This window comes from Plecotus auritus (assembly GCF_963455305.1).
Source record: "Plecotus auritus genome assembly, chromosome: 7".
NCBI classification, from domain to species: domain Eukaryota; kingdom Metazoa; phylum Chordata; class Mammalia; order Chiroptera; family Vespertilionidae; genus Plecotus; species Plecotus auritus.
The window spans coordinates 54331915-54350813 of record NC_137774.1 but is presented as its reverse complement, the minus strand read 5'-3'; the positions used below and the strand labels follow the sequence as shown (position 1 = coordinate 54350813).

General features: G+C 60.4%; 2 protein-coding genes across 12 annotated transcripts in view; one reads left to right on the top strand and one right to left on the bottom strand.

Moving 5' to 3' along the window:
• Positions 1-7757, top strand: part of SLC5A10 (solute carrier family 5 member 10) — a 77929-nt gene extending 70172 nt beyond the window's left edge. For 4 of the 11 annotated variants that reach the window (XM_080679962.1, XM_080679957.1, XM_080679965.1 and 1 more), the window contains 6 exons: positions 1372-1479; positions 3642-3792; positions 6528-6696; positions 6828-7043; positions 7265-7322; positions 7441-7757. In XM_080679962.1, coding sequence (XP_080536088.1) covers positions 1372-1479; positions 3642-3792; positions 6528-6696; positions 6828-7043; positions 7265-7322; positions 7441-7538 — 800 coding nt within the window. In that variant the 3' untranslated portion in view covers positions 7539-7757. Of the gene's footprint in view, positions 1-1371; positions 1480-3512; positions 3793-6527; positions 6697-6827; positions 7044-7264; positions 7323-7440 lie in introns of all 11 variants that reach the window. The other 7 variants (XM_080679955.1, XM_080679961.1, XM_080679960.1 and 4 more) reach the window with 5 other exon arrangements.
• The window catches only part of GRAP (GRB2 related adaptor protein), a 28961-nt gene continuing 17805 nt past the window's right edge, over positions 7744-18899 (bottom strand). Inside the window, exons 4-5 of the mRNA XM_080679966.1 lie at positions 10703-10871; positions 7744-8885 (exon numbers count right to left, since the gene is read on the bottom strand). Of these exons, the coding sequence (XP_080536092.1) occupies positions 8700-8885; positions 10703-10871 (355 nt within the window). The 3' untranslated portion in view covers positions 7744-8699. The remainder of the gene's footprint in view (positions 8886-10702; positions 10872-18899) is intronic.

Sequence of the window (18899 nt, the reverse complement as noted above, 5' to 3'; positions counted from 1 at the left end):
GTGTCCTGGAACCTGGGGCTCCGGAGGCTGGACAAGGCTGGGATGTAGGGTAGTGGGGGGACGAGTGACTCAGCCCTTCTGACTGAGAGGAAGGGCGCTGAGGCCACGCCCTGCCCTTGCAGTGGGCATCTAAAAAGGGACTTTTCAGAAGGGGCATGTGGAGGGGGCAGTGCTTACTCCCCGAGGGCCGAGTGCCGAGTCTGCGTGGAAACATCAACGCTGCTGTTAGGGACTTGACCACGCTGCTCCCCACCGCAGAGGCCTCCGTGGCCTCTGCCGGAACCCCAGCGGAGCGGAGCCAAAGGCGTTTTAAAGTGTTTTTGCCTGGCCGGCATGGCTCCGTGGTTGGTCATCGGCTCATGAATCAGGAGGTCACTGGTTCGATTCCTGGTCAGGGCACGTGCCCGGATCCCGGCAGAGCAAGCAGAAGGCTTGGGGCAGACAGAGCCAGTGGGGGCATGCAGGAGACAGCCGATTGATGATGTTTCTCTCTCATTGATGTTTCTATCTCTCTTTCCCTCTCCCTTCCTCTCTCTCTAAAAAAATCAATAAAAACATATTTTTTAAAAGTATTTCCTGCAGAACAAGTGAGCACGAGGTTGGTGCTACTTGTCACCTATACTGTGCTTGTGTGCAGAGATGGACCCCAGCTGCTGTGGGCGGTGGAGGAGCAGACCACCCGCCCCCGCACCCCCCCTCCCCCCGCCCCGGGAACCGCATCAGAGCCAGAGCCAGGCTCCCAGGGCTTCCCACAGGTGCCCGGGCAGTGCTGAGGTTCCTGCCCTAGGCGGTTCTGCTCCGCAGCTTGCTAGGGAGGCCCGCACTTAGGGTTTGGTCCAGGTCTGGGCTGAGGCTGAGACATTCACTGATGCCTCCATTCACTTACCAGGGGAGCTGTGTGCCTGTCCCAGTGCTGAGGGGGCTGCCACAGCAGGTCCAGGTCCCCAGCATCACCAGATCCCCCACCATGGGAAGAGGCGAGACACAAACATGTCCTAGTCATCAGGGAGGAAAAGAGACAGGAGAGCAGAGAGGTTTATTTCAGGTGCAGGCGCCCATCTTCTGGGAAGGCCCAGGAGAGCCACTTCAGCCCGAGGGCCCAAGAGGCCACAGTTGAGAGGGAGGCTGCTGGAGAAAGGGCAGGAAGGCCAGCTGCTGGCATCCGGTCAGAGGGGAGCAAGGAAGGAGAGGAGCCCTGAGGGCCAAGGGCCAGGAGTCCAGATGAGCCCCCGGAGATGTCTGGGGAGGGGTGACGGGTGTGCCTGGTATAGTAAGAGTCCCCGGGAGCTCCTGGAGGCAGCTCACCCAGTGCTCCTGTATGTCTGAAGGGGCAGTGGGGATGGCGTGGAAATCTGGGCATCTCTCACACAGATGACGTGGGCTGTGTGTTGCCGTCCGAGTGTCTGCGGGCCTGCGGGGCCGAGATTGGCTGCTCCAACATTGCCTACCCCAAGCTGGTCATGGAACTGATGCCCATTGGTGAGGTTCTGGTGGGTCTGGGGGGCGGGCAATGAGGGAGCTGTGGTGGCCATTCTGGATCCAATGTGATGGTGTTTGGCATCCAGTTAGGATGTTCTGCTCATCGGGGAAGAGAGGAAAGTAATAGAAAACACTCACATGCCATGTGAGTAACTTGCATCTTCATCTCAGGGAGCGTATGTGCCATTATTATCATCCCCATTTTAGAGATGGGGAAACTGAGACCCAGAGAGGTTACATGACTTGGCCAAGGTCACATGGCAGGTGAGCTGCAAAACTGGGTCTGAACCTGGATAATCTGCCTCCAGAGCTGGTCCTGTCACTTGAGAAATGGGGCTACTTTCCCTTTCAGGCCCACTGGGTGCCACACGCTTTTGCAAACTGCTTCTCTCCTTAAAGGCTGTGAGGCAGAGTTATTAGCTGCATGACAGATGGAAAGCGAGGCATGGGGTTAGAGGAGTGCTTGCCAAGGCTACAGAGTGGCTGAGACACAAACCCATCTGCCTGCCCCAAGCCCACTGCTTGCTCTGCCGGGATCATGTGATCAAGGCCCCGTGAACCTTCACCTCTGCCTCCCCCGAGACCCTGTGGGCCAACGGGTAAACCTAGGGGACAGGCTTAGGCCTTTTTCATGTTTCTCGTGGCAGCAGAGGTCCTGCCAGTGGGATCTGGGTGATGGGGTCCCCATCGCAGGAAGGGTGCAGCAAGGCCACAGCAGAGTGGGGGCTCCACCTAAGCAGAAAGGAGACCCTCTGCAGCCAGTTCCTTAGGCCCTCTAGTCTGCACCTCCCTCCCTCGCCTCTCCCGTGGAAGCAGCCTGGCCTGGCCTGCCCCGTCCTTGCCTCCTCCAGGGAGCCCAGGCCCAGGGAGGTTAGTGCTCGGAGCGGGATCAGATCTTGGCTCTGTCAAGGTTGGCTGTGATATTTGGGGCATGTCACGTCCCTGCTCCAAGCTTCTGTGTCCTCGTTTGTAAATTGGAGATAATGACACCTACCCACCCTTAGTGTTGCTGCTGGGATTAAACCATAACTCAGAGGACTGCCTGGTGCCAGTCCTGGCTGCGTGGGGTTCCCCTCCAGGCCTCGCCTTCTCCTGTTCTGGGGCTTCTTTATTGGGCCACACCCTTCTCTAGGCCTTGATCTCCCTGTCAGAAAAATGGGTGGAGAATAAGCCCTGAGTTCATCCACCTCTCTGAGCAAGAAAAGGAGAGCGGAGAAATGTTTTTGGGAAAACACTTTATTGAACACACTTTCCTTTCGGCCCCATCCCAGTCAGACTGACACATGAACAGCAAAGACCATGGGATGCCTGGGAGTCACACCTCTGCTCAGATGCAGAACCTGGGCCAGGCAACAAATGGCACCTGTACAGCCGAGCCTCAGATTATCCTAGGGCCGGGGTGGAGGTCAGACAGGGGATCTGTGGGAGTGGTGGTAGGGTGTGTGTTCGGCGGGGAGGGGTGGGGAGGGGGGGCTTAGGCGCTTGAAGGAAAAGCATAAAAGCCTTGGAGACAGACGTGCACCAAGACCCAGCAAGGGTCAGCCCCTCTCCAGCCCAGGACTCCTGGAAGGCTTTGCACACAGTGCCTGGCCCACCTCCAGGGGCCCTCACTCATTTCAGCCAATCAGCAGGTGGATTTTTCTGTTCCCCATGGGAACCACATCTCTTCCACAGAGCCAACAAGAAAGGGACTCCCCTGGGCCTGCCGGGGCCTGCCACACATAGGAGGCCAGGGCTGAGCCACTGCCCTGCCCACCCAGACCTCCCTCACTCCCCCGCCTCCACCCCCCACTCCCCACCCCGAGTTTTGCATCTGGCCTGCGGTGGGACCTGGGCTCCTATCTTCCCCTCTCTGAACTTTCACTGTCTTATCTGTCAAATGGGTTACTAAGCCTCCGTCACAGGAAGTCCCGGTGGCCTTTGCCAGCTGCGAGGCTCTGTAGACACGAGGGCCGCTGACTGCACCAGGAGGGGGCCATGCGGAGGGGACTGACTTTGCGCATTCAGTCCTCGTGTTTGTCCTCCGCCTCCAGCCTCCTCCTTGGGGCTTCTCCCACCACCTCCAGCGCTGGCAGGGCCTGAGGAGGGCCTCACACTGGAGGCCACAGCAGGAGAGGCTCCGGTGGGTGAGGCAGGCTGGCCAGCAGCGTCTCCGACCACAGGTCTGCGGGGCCTGATGATCGCAGTGATGATGGCCGCGCTCATGTCGTCGCTGACCTCCATCTTTAACAGCAGCAGCACGCTCTTCACCATGGACATCTGGAGGCGGCTGCGGCCGCGGGCTGGCGAGCGGGAGCTGCTGCTGGTGGGACGGTAGGTATGGCGGCGGGTGCTGGCACCAGGCGGGCGGAGAAGTGGGCTTCCCCAGCCACGCACCCAGCCCGTGAGGCCCATCAGAGTGGGCTTTAAGGGATGAATAGGAGTTTGTCCATTGGAAAAAGGAGGCTGCCAGGAAGGAGAGAAGAGGCCAGGAAGTCCTGTCCATTCCGCTTCCCTCTGTCTCCTGCCCCTTCACAGTCCCCGCCTCCTCCTGGGTACACCCCTGCCCTCGGCGACCTCTCTGAGGGGCGCCCTCCCCCAGACGGCCCAGAGGTCCTTCTGTCGTCCCCAAATCTGAGCCCCTAGCCTGCTGCTGACCCACTGCTCCAAAGAGAGCCCCAGCCAGGCTCAGGAATGACCACGCTCAGGTCGCACTGCCCCTCTGCCCCTGTGCCCAGGCCCCACTGCACTCTGCCCATTTTCTCCAAGCCCTGCGGTCCCATTGCCTCAGTGCCTCACCCCAAGAGTCCCCTCCTCAGCCCTCCCTGATACACTGACCAGGAATGAGCCCCTCTCCCCTCAACACCTCCCACAAAAGACCTGCCAGACTCTGTCACAGCCCGTCTGTCACACCCCCACCCCGGAGGCGGGCAGGGCGGCTCCCCAGGTGAAGTCAGCAGTGCATGAGCACTTGGCCTCCAAGTGTGCATGTCCGACTGTTTCGCCCTCTCCCAGGCCGCCTCCTCTCTCCCACTGAGCCACACGGCTCCTGCCTGCTGGGTGAGGGGTCCAGCCTTCCGGTGCTTAGCGTGGCCGACCCTGCACCCTCTGCCCGTGGCGCCCATCGGCAGGGTGGGGTCCCCCTGGGCTGCAGGCAGCGGTCCCGGTGATGCAAAGCCGCTGGCTCCTGTGGAAGGGCCCTGCTGGGACACGCCGGCAGCAGGCAGGCATGAGCTCATCTGCAGGCGCAGAGCCTCCCAACAAGGAGCCTCGCCCTCCTGCCTCCAGATGCTTCAGCGCTCCTGCCCTCCACCCTCCCTTCGGCAGCTTCCCTGCCCTCCACGGGCCCAGGCTGTCAGGGCAGGTTGCGCCCTCTCTGGGTATCAGCTCTCCCAGCGGCCAGTTTGGTGGCGTGGAAAGGGCCCAGGGCCAGGGCTCAGCTCTGCCCACACCTCCAGCCACCTCGTGCCTCAAGCAACACCGTTCAAGCTGTGCCCTACCATGTGGGGTCTGGGATCTGCGGCACCTCAATCCCAGGAGGAATGGGAATTCTACAGGAAGGCCCGCACTCGGGCTGAGCTGTCCCTCCGGCCCCTGGGCACTCCCAGAAGCCTGGGGAGGAGGCCAAGTGGGCGGGGCGGCAGGGGCATGCTGGTGGCCCGAGGTGGTGTCACAGGCCAGGGGCTGTGACAGCTCTCCCTCTAGGACCCTGACCTTTGCCAGCCCCAGGCCCAGGCCCACTCCCCAGCCTTCACTCCTGTGTTCTCCTCCCCTGCTGCCCCTTGTCTTCCCTTCTCTGTTATTTGCAAATAGTGCCGAGGCCTCCCTTGTACCCTGCCTGAATCTGGGCAGTCTAGGGATCCTGGGAAATCCAGAGCCCCCCTCCCCCCCTGACCTGAGGGGTTCCCCTAAACCACACTGCAGCCCTAGCGCACAGAGGGGCAGTCATCCTGTCAGCAGTGTGTGTGTGCGGGCGGGAGCTTCCTGGAGGAGGAAGGCCCTGAGCTGGGCCTTGGAAGATGGGGGCTGCTGGGGAGGTGAGAAGGGTATTCCAGGCAGAAGGAAAGACTCTGGCCTTGGGGTCCCCCTGGCAGCTGGGTGGTGGCTGAATCAGAAGAACCCTAGCCCTGGCCAGTGTGGCTCAGCTGTTTGAGTGTCATCCTATGCGCCTAAGGGGGGGTTCGATGCTTCTCTCCCCCTCCCGCCCCCCCCCCTCCGCCCCACACACACTCCTGACAGGATGACTGCCCTTCCGTGCGCCTGGCCTGCAGTATAGTTTAGGGGAGCCCCTCAGGTCGGGGGACGGGGAGCTCTGGATCTCCCAGGATCCCTAGACTGCCCAGATCCAACTTGAAGAGGGCAGGGCCTGTGTCTGCCAGGCTGAGGGTTAATTAGCCTTCATCGAGGTGGCACCTCCTTCCTCTCGCCTCCCCCTGGGGCCTGGGAAGGAAAAAAGGAGGCAGGCAGGCAGGCGGACCCACCCCAGCTCACACAGAGCCTCGGTCACGCCTGCTGTGCAGGCTCCAGGAGGTCTCATCCACCCCCCCATTAGGGGTGAGGGGCACTCAACTGACACAGGGGTGAGGGTGCTCAGCCAGGGAGGAGTAGATGGAACACCTTGCCCAACCTCTGTCCCTTTAGCTGAGCTGCACGCCCTTCAAGGCTCTGGGCTCCTCTTCCTGGAAGCCCTCCTAGATTGATGCTTCCTCTGGGCTCCCTGAGCCCAGCCTTTAGCACAGGTGACAGGGTGACAGGCTCATCTGTTTTTTTGCTCAATTCTGATCAGTGCAGTGACAAGGGCCCACTCATTATAGAGTCTGAGTTCCTAGCACAGCACCCTCGCGCTCCGGGGGGCTCTTGTTGAAGAGCTTCTGGAATGAACAGGTGAAGCGCGGCTGCGTGGAGGGGCCTCGCGTAGAGGGGAGGCGGGCAGGAGCCCAAAGGAGTTGGTGCGGGTGGGGGGAAGGGCTCCTCGGCTGGTGCAGGTTTGGGAAGGTTTGGAGTGGGCAGCAGGGGAGGGGAAGGGAAGGGAGAGGAAGGGGCTCCTGATGAAGCCGCTGCCGCTGCAGGCTGGTCATTGTGGTGTTGATCGGCGTGAGCGTGGCCTGGATCCCGGTCCTGCAGGGTGCCAACAGCGGGCAGCTCTTCATTTACATGCAGTCGGTGACCAGCTCTCTGGCCCCCCCAGTGACCGCTGTCTTCGTCCTGGGTGTCTTCTGGCGGCGAGCCAACGAGCAGGTGGGTGCGGAGGAGAGCTGGGGTGGGGACAGGCCTGGCCGGCTCCTCGGTCCCCTCTGGGATGGGCTGCCACTGGCTCGAATCGTCCCCTTGGTCTTCGTCCAGTGGCCCAGCTGCCCTGCCTCCCCCAGGGGGCCTTCTGGGGCCTGATGGTCGGGCTGGCGGTGGGCGCCACAAGGCTGGTCCTGGAGTTCCTGCACCCGGCCCTGCCCTGTGGCGCCATGGACACTCGGCCTGCCGTTCTGGGCAGCATCCACTACCTGCACTTTTCCGTTGCCCTCTTCGCACTCAGCGGGGCCGTGGTGGTGGCCGGAAGCCTGCTGACGCCCCCACCCTCAGGGGCCCAGGTAAGCCTGCCTGACCCCGGGCTCTGACCCTTACCAACTTCTGACTCAGGTCCCAATTCTCTGAATCAAGAATTTTCTAGCTCTTGACCTAGCCCTGGCCCCCGGCCCTTTTTGCACTCAGCTGCCCTCTTTCATCACTGACCCCTGATCCTGTTTGGGTCCACCTCCCAGCCCCCCACACCCTCCCCGTCCTGCCACCCTATCCCTCCCGTTCCCTGTAGATCCAGAACCTTACCTGGTGGACTCTAAGGAAGGACCTGCCCCCAGGAGCCAAAACAGGTATGCACGTGACCCTGGGCATCCCTCTCACGCCACCCCTGGGGCTTGGCTTCGGAGCCACAGGGCCCTGGGGGTGGCCCTGAGATACTCAGTGGCCCCTCTTTCCCACCTATGCCAGGTGGCACCCAGAAGCAAGCTTTCTGGGCCCGGGTCTGTGGCCTCAATGCCATCCTTCTCATGTGCGTCAACATCTTCTTTTATGCCTACTTCGCCTGACGTGGCCCGGCCTTGAGGCCGCCCCTTTCCCTACTGAGGACACCAGGCCCAAAGAAGGGTGACTCCCCTCGCAGCTGCGTGGCGGATCTGTGCCCCGGGACTGCCCGGCCAGCAAGGTGGGAGCCTGAAAAATTAGGGAGGGAATGGGCGAAAAGAATGTGATACTTCAAAAATGGTAGTCATAAGTGGCAAGAAAAGGCGATTTCGGTGGACATTCCTACACTGTGTTACTGTTTTTATTTTGCATACGTGGGTCCAGGGCAGGAGCAGCGCTGTCGTCAGAGCTCAGGGCCTGGAGGGTGTCAGGCCCCCCTGGGTGGAGGGAGAGCCCCCCACTGTTCCATCTGCTCCCAGTGCCACAGGGCCCCCCTGCTCACTGCCCCCAACCCAGTCTGGCATTCCAGCTGCTTCTGAGTTCCCCTCTCTTCCTGCTCCCAAAGGTGCCCAGACTCTGGGCAGGCGCAGCCTAGTAACCCCCTGCTGGGTGCACATTCCATTCTCCAATTGGGGCCCCACCCAGACTGCCCCCTATGCTGCTGGGCTTCCGAGTCCAACCCAAGCCCAGCTCCCCCTGGCCCGCAGGTCCTCCCGGCTCCTGGGGCCCGGGCAGAACCTGGGCCTGAACTAAGCCTTCTCGGCGGCTGCGTCCAGGGCTCGCCCCTCAGACCTTGTCCATTTTGAGAAGCAGCTGCCCCATTGCCTTCACTGCGGCGCCCTCAGGGTCCGGCCCACCCGGTGTCGGGGGGCCCAGGCGGGGCTCTGGAGAAGCTGGTCTCCACCTGGATCTGTCCAGTGAGCCAGGCCATCAGTTGTGCAGCGCCCTCGCCTTCCCTCACCTTGAAGCCACTTCCCCGATAGCCAGACGCCTCTGCCAGCCCACCCTAGGGTGTCACAATGCTGGTGACCAGTGGAAAGAGGCCGGCGGGAAACCCGGGAGCGCCCCTTGCTTGGCGGGCATTGCACATTGTGTTGGCTGTGGGCACCTGGGCAGTCCCCTGGGTTCATGTAGAGCAGTGGGCTGGGCTGGGCAGTCAGAGGCTGTGTCCCTACCAAGGCCTGGGCCGAGCCCAGGGGTCCTGGAGGGGTGTCCATGGTCTCTCTCTGGACTTCAGCGTCCTGTGGACAGGTGGTCTGCTGGCTCGACCCCCAGCCCCACTCCGGTCAGAGGTGCACAGGCTGGACGTAGCTCCGGGGGAAGAAACCCACCTGCCCGCAGAACCGGCCTCGCCACCAGTGCGGGTCCAGGTGCTCCAGGACCTCAATGATGTCACCGCGGCGGAAGCTGAGCTGGGAGGGGTCCTGGGCCGAGAAGTCAAACTGGGCCTGGGCGAAGTCGGCCCGCGGCGGCTGCAAACGGAGTGGGTGTTAGTGGGGCCTTGGAGGCCGGACAAGAGAAGGGATTTGCGGCCGGTCGGGAAGGACAATGTTTTCGAGGCAGAATTGAGGTCAAGGGGATGGCCACCTGCATGGGCCTCCTGCTGCCCGCCCCCACCCCCTTACTCCGCATGGCCGCCACACAGACACTGCCTCTCCAGAGAGCCCCGCTGTCCTGGGCTCTGCTGGGACCAAGTCCTGGCCTCAGGGAGGGCGGGGTTCAGTCCCTGCCGTTCGGGGTCTCAGTTCCCTGGCTGTGCAACGGCCGTGATAACTGGACTCCAGGCCCCGAGACCACCAGGGTCACACACGGACGATAACATGACTGCTGGTGCCCTTGGCCGGGCTCTGGGAGAGAAGGCGTCACTTCTAGCTGCCCCCAGCTCTCGGGCCTGGCCTCCAGTCCCATCTATGCCCCAAAGTGACCTTGGTTAAGTCTCTGCCCTTTGTGGGACTCAGTTTCTCCACCTTCGAATGGCACCTGGACTAGAGCTCTCAGCCTGACACCAGGACACCTCCTCCCAGCCCGGGCTCTGCGGAGCGAGTCCCAGGCAGGATGGCGATAGGATCGGGGCACTGGCTGTAATTAGCAGTTCTCTGCCCAGGAAGGAGGAGGCGGCCTGGGTCCTAAGAGACAGAGCCAGCTCTGGAATCTCGCCACAGGGTAGGCGATCCCAGGGCTGGGCCCAGGGAAGTGGTGGGTGTGGGGGAGCTCACAATTGGCCCCCAGTTCCATCCTGGCTCCCTCACACTCTTCAGAGTCAGAGCTGGCCCAGGCAGCGATGGGGAGGGATAAAGGTCTGGGTTACAGAGGCCCAGAGGAGCCTCAGGGCTGATCTGACCCAGGTCAGGCTGCGGAGGTGGAGCCTCCCGGTGGGACAAGGGGGCACAACGGGGGGTGGGGGGGGGCGGCGGGGAGGGACATGTCCAAGGCACTGCTGACTCCCTGGAATATCAGATCCCAGGGCACATCCTATGGGACAGAGGGGACACTGAGGCCCAGGTGAGGGATGAACTGTCCCTGAAATCGCGCTGGACGAGGCAGCTGGGGCCCAGGAATAGGCTGAACGGGCTTCCCTCAGCATCCATCAGCCTCCTGTCGTGGGGTCCTGCCTCCAGCCCCAGGCCTGGCCGACCCCCGCCCCCGCCTCCCCCAAGGAAAAGAGCACATCGGGGCTAATAACCCCATTAGCGGATGTCATCATCCTAATGAGAGCTGGCCTCGAGCCCCTGATGAAAGGCTGGCTGGCAAATTGCTGTGATTGCGAGGACACAGGGTGGCCAACCTCCCCCACACACACCGTGTCTGGCCAGGACCTCACCCACGCTGCCACACCCCGCCCAAGGCCAGCACCTCTGGGGCAGGAAGCAGAACTGAGCTACCCGGCCGGTAGCCTTGGTGAGTCACATCACTCTCCTTCCTCAGCTGCCTCACCTGCACGACACGGGGACAGTAAAGCTCCAGTGCAGAGCCCAGTCCAGTACGTGGCACTCAGAAGGTTCAGTAGGTGTCAGTACCTTCAGCCATTCAACATTTATTGAACACCTAATGTGTGCCATGCACTACTGACAACAAGCCAGACATGGTTTGCCCCAGAGAATTGTCAGTCTGTTCCTTCCTTTTCTCCCCCTCTCCTTCCCAGCCTTGCTTGTTTCCCTGCAGTGACACCAGAATAGAACCTCACAACCTGGCCGGACCCCCTCCCATGCGGGGAGCTGGCGGGCCTGGCCCCAGCAGGTGTCGTGGCCCCTGCACACAGCAGGGCGCCCGCCCGGCCTTGCCCACCTACCTGGAGCGGGGGCTCCTCATCCCGCAGGAAGACCTGGCGCTTCTTGGCGATGGTGGTGGTGCGGTAGAAGTCGACCAGCTCGTTGAGGGAGTTGAACTTCTCTTCCCACAGGAAGTACTTGCCCGAGGCCTCACGCAGCACCTTGAAGTGCTGCACCTGGTCCCCATAGCTGGAGGGGAGGACCCATGGTCACCTGGGATGGGTCCACAGCCAAGGACCACTCCCAGCCCAGCACAGCCCTGCATCTCCCCTTCTTGCCCTGGGACCAGCCTTCCTCTTTCCTGGTGAGACCTGGGCTCAGAAGGTGCAAGAGGGAGGACAGGCCAGGCCTCCTGCCCAGGCTCCATGTGAGACCTCGTGAGCACCCCTGGCCGTTAAGGGGGTGGACCCTGGACCAGGCATTTTCTTGCTGTGTGACTTTAGGCAAATCACTTCTCTGAACCTCAGTTTCCTCATAATACCTCCTCCCTCTGGTTCAGTGCTCAGGAAATGCTGACTGTGGCTCATTGGCAACATGAAATAGGTTTCTCTGAGCGCATTTCCTCTCTCTTTGTTTGTTAATCCTCACCCAAGGATAGTTTTTCTATGGATTTTTAGAGCGAGTGGGAGGGAGGGCTAGAGACAGAGAAACATCAATGTGAGAGAGACACATTGATTGGTTGCCTCCCAAATGCACCCCCATGTGGGCTGGAGATTGAGTGGGCAACCGAGGAACATGCTCTTGACTGGAATCAAACCTGTGCTCCGGCGCTCTAACCACTGAGCACCCCTCAGGTCACTAGGGCCATTTCCTCTCTTTAACATCCCCTTCAGCCTTCCCTTCTCCTCCTGCTGTGTCCCCTCCTGGCTCTTGCAATCACTTGAGGAGCAAATCCTCAGGCTGCTCTGACTCAGGCCTAAGCCTGTGGGTGGGAGGGGAGCTTAGGCATGTTGGATGCTTCTGTCCTTCCCACCCACACCCACCTCGAGGACCTGGTATGGAATATACTAGTATGCGGACAGCAGATTTGACTTTGGGTGGTGGGCACATGGTGCAATATACAGATCTTTGTAACACAGAAACCTACACCTGAAACCTATATGTTTATGTTGACCAATGTCACCCCAGTCAATCCTATATAACAAAAGCATAATATGCAAATAGACCGAACGGCCGAACAGTGGAATGACCATCCAGACAACCATCTGGGACCACACTATGACACCCACCGGCACCAGGCCAGCCAAGGCAGGTGTGATGTGATTGGTCAGGGGGCCCGGCCATTGCCCCATGATCTCCCCATGATTGCCCCGCAGAGGGAGGAGGCTCAGGCCACTGGATGGCGGGGCAATCAATTGGGGGGCTCCACGATCACCCCAAAGAGGGAGGCCCAGGCCACTGACCAGCAGACTGCGGCGGGTGGCGGGTGGGCGTGGCCTCCCTTTGTGAGGGAAGCCTGGGTCCCAGGTGCTGGTGGCTGGAGGGAAGCCTGGGTCCCAGGTGCCGGAGGGAAGCCAGTGCTGGCAGCTGGGGGAAGGAAGGCCTACTCCTGCACGAATTTCCTGCATCAGTCCCCTAGTCTATATATATATATAAAAGACTAAGCAACCCTCTGACCTCTGGACCAGTAACTATGATGCACAATGACCACCAGGGGACAGACACTCAATGCAGGAGCTGCTGAGAACCTGAGAACCACCCTCTCCACTATTCAGGATCCCTCGGGGGATGTCGGAGTGCCGGTTTCAGCCCAATCCCTGCAGGCCAGGCCAAGGGACCCCACCAGTGCATGAATCTGTGCACTGGGCTTCTAGTTTAATAATAAAAAGAACTTTCCAGCCCTAACTGGTTTGGCTCAGTGGATAGAGCGTCGGCCTGCGGACTGAAGGGTCCCAGGTTCGATTCCGGTCAAGGGCATATACCTGGGTTGCGGGCACATCCCCAGTAGGGGGCGTGCAGGAGGCAGCTGATCGATGTCTCTCTCTCATCGATGTTTCTAACTCTCTATCCCTCTCTCTTCCTCTCTGTAAAAAAAATCAATAAAATATATTTAAAAAAAAAAAAGAACTTTCCATGGCTCCCATTGCCCTTGGGACAAAATCTTAACACCAAGACTCAATATTAGGCTCTAATTGCATGTCCAGCCTCTTTCCTTCTATAATCTCTGATGTAATCAGCAGCCCCTTCTTGCCCCCCAGACCTCGCCCAGCCCCCCAGCCCAAGCCCAGCCACTGCATCCTCTCACACTCCTTCTCGCTCAGTGCAGAAACTGCCTGCCTCTCCCAACTGGCCAGAGGGGTGGAGCCTGCTCTGCCTGGCCTGACCCGAGGGACCTGCCCAGGACCTTCCCACTCGCTGCGTATTTCAGGCCAGGACAGGACATGCCGGCAGAGGCCAGGGGAGATGCTGGGTGGGTCAGGACAGTGGGGAGCAAGCCACTGTGATTCTCCTCCCTGCTGCAGGGTGGCCAGGCTCGCACGGGTAGGGAGGAGCAAATAGGGCCCTTTTTGCTGTGGGGAAACCAAGGCCCCAAGGGCAGCCAGCACCTGGCCAGAGTAGGGCCACATCTGAGCTCCTACATGTCACTATACGTGCCCCCAACTGGTCATCACTGTACAACAGCAGCAGTAATGCTGGTCCCATTGTGATAATCATGTCCCAGATCTTGTCACTCCACGTCCAGAGCTACTCCTCCGCGTCGTACCTGGGTTGTGGCCCCAGGAGGCGCGCCCTCTGTCCTCTCTGCCTGGCCAAGCAGGGCCCCCTCCCCCCTCCACACCCAGATCCATTGGCTTACACCCAGCTCACTGCTCTGGGCCTCAGGGTCCTCCCCTGCCCCATGGAGGGGGCGCTGGCACTCCCCACAGTGCACTGGGGGACCTGGGACCCCTGGCTGTGCCGGTGCCCACAGGGTGGCCCTGAGGGACTTCTGGGCATTGCCCGATGTGCACTGGGCAGGGGCGGCCTGGGATGGAGCTGTTATCATTTTGTTTGCAACTAGATGAGAACTAAATACAGGTCTGGAAACTCGATAATAAAAAGAAAAAAAATCTCGGGTTCTAAATTTCAATTTTGTTAAACGATTTTGGATACAGCGCACTGACAAGCCAGTTAGCCCTCAGCTTGGGTCTGTCCAGGCGGCCCACACACCGGGGTCTCGGGCCGAACGGGAGCACATGTCTGTCCCGCGCTGCCAGCCTGCTCGCTGCCCACCCCTGGCTGCTGCTCGCCTCCCCAGCATCCTGTGGCTGCTTTGTTAAGTTTAAGATGAAGAGTTGTTTAAGGTAAATACCCCGTGGTATGGGAGGCAGAGGGCAGAGTGGGATTCCCCGACCTGCCTAAGTCAAGGGTCCAACAAATACACAGCACCTCTCTCTCCACCTGTAAACACACCTCCAGGCTTTGCACATTCTAGTCCCTCCACATTCTTCTCCAGACTTCTACTCATTCGTCAGGCCCAGGTAAAGGGGCCCAACCTCTGAGAGCTGCTCAGCCCCCCATCGGAGTCAGGGTTCGTGGGCTCCTTGGCCCCTGCACAGCCTTGTAACCAACTGCTTCTAAGGGCCCCCCACTAGCCACCTAGACAGCCCAAGGGCGGGAGGCGGGGCAGCCCCTGAGGGTGGAGCCCGGTGAGAGCTGCTGATCAGGTAATGGCTGTCAGCCTGCTGAAGTGCTCACCTAGTGCTCCCAGCTGTGGCTCCGGCCTCCAGGCGCCCAGCCCCTGATGCAGGCCCAGCCCCCAGGCTTGTGTACAGCCCAGAGCGAGTCTGCTCCCACCACAGAACTGAGGCCAAAATGCTGAGGCTCTGACCATGGCGAGCAATGGTCTCGAACCCAAGACAAGGCCACCTGTGGGCCATCGGCAAGTGTTGCTCCAGGTGCCTAGGCTGCTGGCGTTGTGGGCGCGGGCACCCCTGTTCGTGTCCGGGGATGGGAAAGAGGGCGCGTGGACGGTGCTCCTGCCATCTGACCTGCAGCTGCCGAGGCCACAACCCTCCCTGAAGCAGCCGCTGCCGGTGACTTCGCAGCGCCCTAAGCCAGGGGTCCTCAAACTTTTTAAACAGGGGGCCAGTTCACTGTCCCTCAGATGGTTGGAGGGCCGGACTATAGTTTTAAAAAAACAACTATGAAAAAATTCCTATGCGCACTGCGGGCCTGGGACGAGTAAGCTGCTAAGCAGGACAGGCAGCGGCACCCCGCGGGCCGGATAAATGTCCTCGGCCGGCCGCATGTGGCCCGTGGGCCGTAGTTTGAGGAGCCCTGCAAGCGATTGGTTTCCGGGCCCTGGACCTGGCTATGGTGCCCAGAGGAGTGTCAGCCACGCAGCAGAGTGAGGATGCCAGCACCAGAAGGCGGTGAGGAGCCAGGGCTCAGGCCTGAGGCACCTGGCAGAGGCACAGCCCTGCCTCGGAGCTGCGGGAGGTGCCGGGTGCAATGATCCTCTCCTCCGGGTGAGGGCAGACGAGGTGTGGTGGGTTGAAAAGATCTCAACCTCCAATGGCCACAACTTTGAACATTTTGGTGTTTGAAGGTTATCCTGTTACCTGAAAGTACTCAAAACAAAGCATCCTTGCCCTGGACGGTGTGGCTTAGAAAGGTTGTGGCTAGATTCCCGGTCAGGGCACATGCCAGGGTCGCGGGCGCAATCCAAGGTAGGGGGTGTGCAGGAGGCAGCCAATTGATGTTCTCTCTCATCATTGATGTTCTCTCTCATCATTGATGTCCTCTCTCTCTCCCCCCTCACTTCCTCTCTCTCTCTCTCTAAAAAAAAAATCAATTAAAATATTTTAAAAACAACAACAAGCATTCTCTGAGCATATAGGAGGGTCAAGGGAGTGGAGAGCAAGAGATGAGATGTGGGAAAGGGCAAGAGACCCAGGAAGTCTAGAATCTTCCAACCTGAGAATTCAAGAACCCTCAATGGGTAGTGCTCAGTGAACGGCAGATCTCGTCCCTTCTCCCACCCATCCGAGTCCTGTCCCTATGAGGAGAGCAGGCAGAGGGGGCCTGCCTGCAGCCAGGGGCCCCTGCTGGGCCAGCCCAGCCTGACCGGTGACCACATCTACCTGAGGCTCAGCCAGGTCACATCCTCTGCTGACCCCATGGACTGCGCACCTGGGCGGTCTCTCCCGCCCAGCCCGCCTGTCTCCCGAGCTCCTGGGCCTCACCTCTGACTCTCATCAGGAACTCTTTTCCTCCTTTTCTGCCTGGCCTTGGCCTTAGCCATCCTTCAAGGCACCTGAGAAGCCATCACCGGGGATGCCCTCCCCCAGCCCAGGGATCTGCGGGCATGCAGAGGACTGCCTCTGGGAGCCAGGCAGGCCCCCTGGCCTGGAGGGGGCTGAGCGCAGAAGCCCTGCTGGCCGAGCCGTCTCAAGCAGCAGGGGAAGGGCAGCCCGAGGGGCTCCGAGCCTGGCGCGGAGCTGGTCCAGGACGGTGGGCAGTGCCTAGGCCACATGTTCCTGTGTCCTGGCCCGTGGGTGTCAGGCAGCTATCTCCGTTGTGTGACTGGGTGTGTGCATCCCTCTCTGAGCAGCTATGGCTGCATTTGTCTCTGTGTGTGTGACCCCCACACCCACCTTCCCAGGGGGCTGAGGGGCTGGGCCGGCTCCTGGGCAGTTGAGAAAGCCCCAAGGAGCAGGTCAGGCCTGATGCGAGCAGCAGCCAGTCCTGCCCAACGGGTTTTTCTGGCTTGGTGGCGGCAGCAGCAAAGGTGGCAGTGGCAGCCTAGAGAGGATGAAACAGGCTGGGTATGGTCACAGCACAGCCCTGGCAGAGACCTGGGTGCTGACTGCCCACTGGGTGGTCTCCATTAGGCTTGGCCCTTCTGCACCTTCAGTGTTCCCATCTGTGAACAGGGAGGGGCTACCTGTACCGCTGCAGACACGAAACAGCATCACCCTGACCCTGGCTGGGCTGTGGGTCTCCGGGAAGGGGGTGGCAGAGGAGACCAAATCTGCCAGGGCACAGGGCCAATAGGCACCAGCTCTGCTACTCCTTGCTCTGTGATCTTGGGCAAGTTACTGCACCTCTCTGAGCTTCAGGGGTGTTTTTTGTTTGTTTGTTTGTTTGTTTGTTTGTTTATTTGTTTGTTTTACCTGTAAACTGTTTCTGGGATCAATTCCTCCCAGTCTTTGCATGTATAAAACCATGCCCCCCACGTTCCTGCTTCATTTTCCCAACTGTCTTTATCACCTCCCAGGATTTTGTGTAATTTACTAGCCATTTATCGTCCCTTATCCCAGTGGAACGAGAGCCCAAAGAACGGGAGCTTTGTTCTAGTAGTTTGTATCTGAATCCTGAGCACCGGGCCAGGCCTGTGCACGTGGGTGCTCAGTGACCCGAGGGCAGGGTAGGCCGTGCATTGAATCCAGGGCACCTCTAGCCTAAAAGGAAGCAAACCCCTCACTTGGGAACAAATTCTCATTTACAACAGAGGAGACCACAGCAGCCCAGAGTGAAGTGTGAGGCAGTCACACAGCGCAGGCCGGGCGCCCAGCCAGTGCGACGCGCTTCTGCAGGGGAGGGCACAGCCCTTTGTAAACTCGTAAAGGCCAGCCAGCTGTGGCCACTGCTGCTCCTGAGGCCCATAAACCCCACTCTGATGGCTTTATGAGCTTAGCATGAGCAAACAGGAGGTAGCATGCAAGGGGGTGAGAGGCCCCGAGAGCCACGCCGGCGAGGGAGGGAATGCTCTGGCCCACGAGTCTGCAGCCATCACCTTCTGGATGGCCTTCGGTCGTTGTCTCCCCCGTTACAGATGAGGGCATTACAGGAAGGAGAGCGGGATCTGCTGGTACCAGCAGGGCCCAGCGGAGCCAGGCAAGCACTGGGCTCCCGCCTCGCGCCACCACCCTTCTCTAGCCGTCCTGGGGCCTGGGGCAGGGCCAGGAAGCGCCGTGCGACCTCGGAGGGCTCCTATGATGACAATGCTGTAACTGGCATGTACGAAGCACTTACTATGTGCTCGACGTCACACTTTACATAGATGTTCAGTTTACAGGTGAGGAAACTGAGGCTCACAGGCAACGTGCCAGGTTATGCAGCCGTAGGTATCAGAGCTGAGATTCCTGCCCCGAAGCCCACAGTCCTAGCCACATCGGTTCTCTGAGTGTGTTTCCTTCTCTGATCGCTGCCTGATCCTATAAGGACCACCAAAAGGCTCCGTGAGAGACGATGGGCCGAGAGTGGGAGCAGGACCTGGGAGCCCTGACCCAGTTGGACGAAACCAAGGGTGGAGGACACCACGGCTGGTGGGTGCGCAAACCGGCCAGCAGGGCGGCAGCTCCTGTGGTTCTAACTGTGGGGTCTCGGCCCGGAAGCCTGGGGGAGGTGCTGGGGCATATGCCAGGATTTCTCCTGGGGGTGCTCCCAGGCCCTTTCCCTGACAACATTGGTGCAGGCTCCCTAGCGCTACCCATGTCTCCTGGTCCAACTTGCTCTCTAGGCCCACGCCTCCTGGGCCCACCTTCTTCGGGCCTTTGCACATACTCTCCTCCTTAACCATGTGGAATGCACTTGTCATTGAATTCCCCCGCCCCTCCCCATTTGTTCATTCATCACGAGCACCCTGGGCCAGGCAGTGCCGACTCCTCCCCCACCCCTTGGGTTGGACTCCTCCCTGACCTGCCCTTCCTTGGTTGACACACACTAAGTAGGCTGAGATGTGTGGGTGTGAACCTCCACACGCACCAGCTCGGCTGCATTTACAGACGCCAGAGGGCAGTGCAGGAGGCACTGAGGGAAGGTCCACCTGATTTGTGAGCGGAGGAGGGAGAGTGGAGAGGAGTAGGGGTTGGGAGGGCCCGCCCACCTCCCCGCTGCTCAGGCTCCAGAAGCCGGCCCAGTGACTTCCCTGTGACCCTGCTTTGCTGGGTGACTTGGGCTTTGGAGATAATTCCAGGAGCCATTCAAAGGTCCGCCGCCCGGCGCCATGCCCAGGAGACCACCTGGGCAGCCAGCACAGGGCACTACCATTTCTGCTTCACACTGAGAGGGGGAATGTGGGGGCGGGCTTGGGAGTGGGAGGTGAGCCGGGCCTCCAGCCCACAGCCATCCTGAGAGGGAGTCAGGGCCAGGAACTCACAGTACCCCCCACTTACAGCGCCCCTATTTTTAACATGGGGAATGGAGGCGTGAAGAGGGTGAAGCCATTCCTGTCCTCGGGCTGGCCAGCCTGCCCAGGGCAGGGGAGTGGAGCCAGCGGGCGGCGGGCTG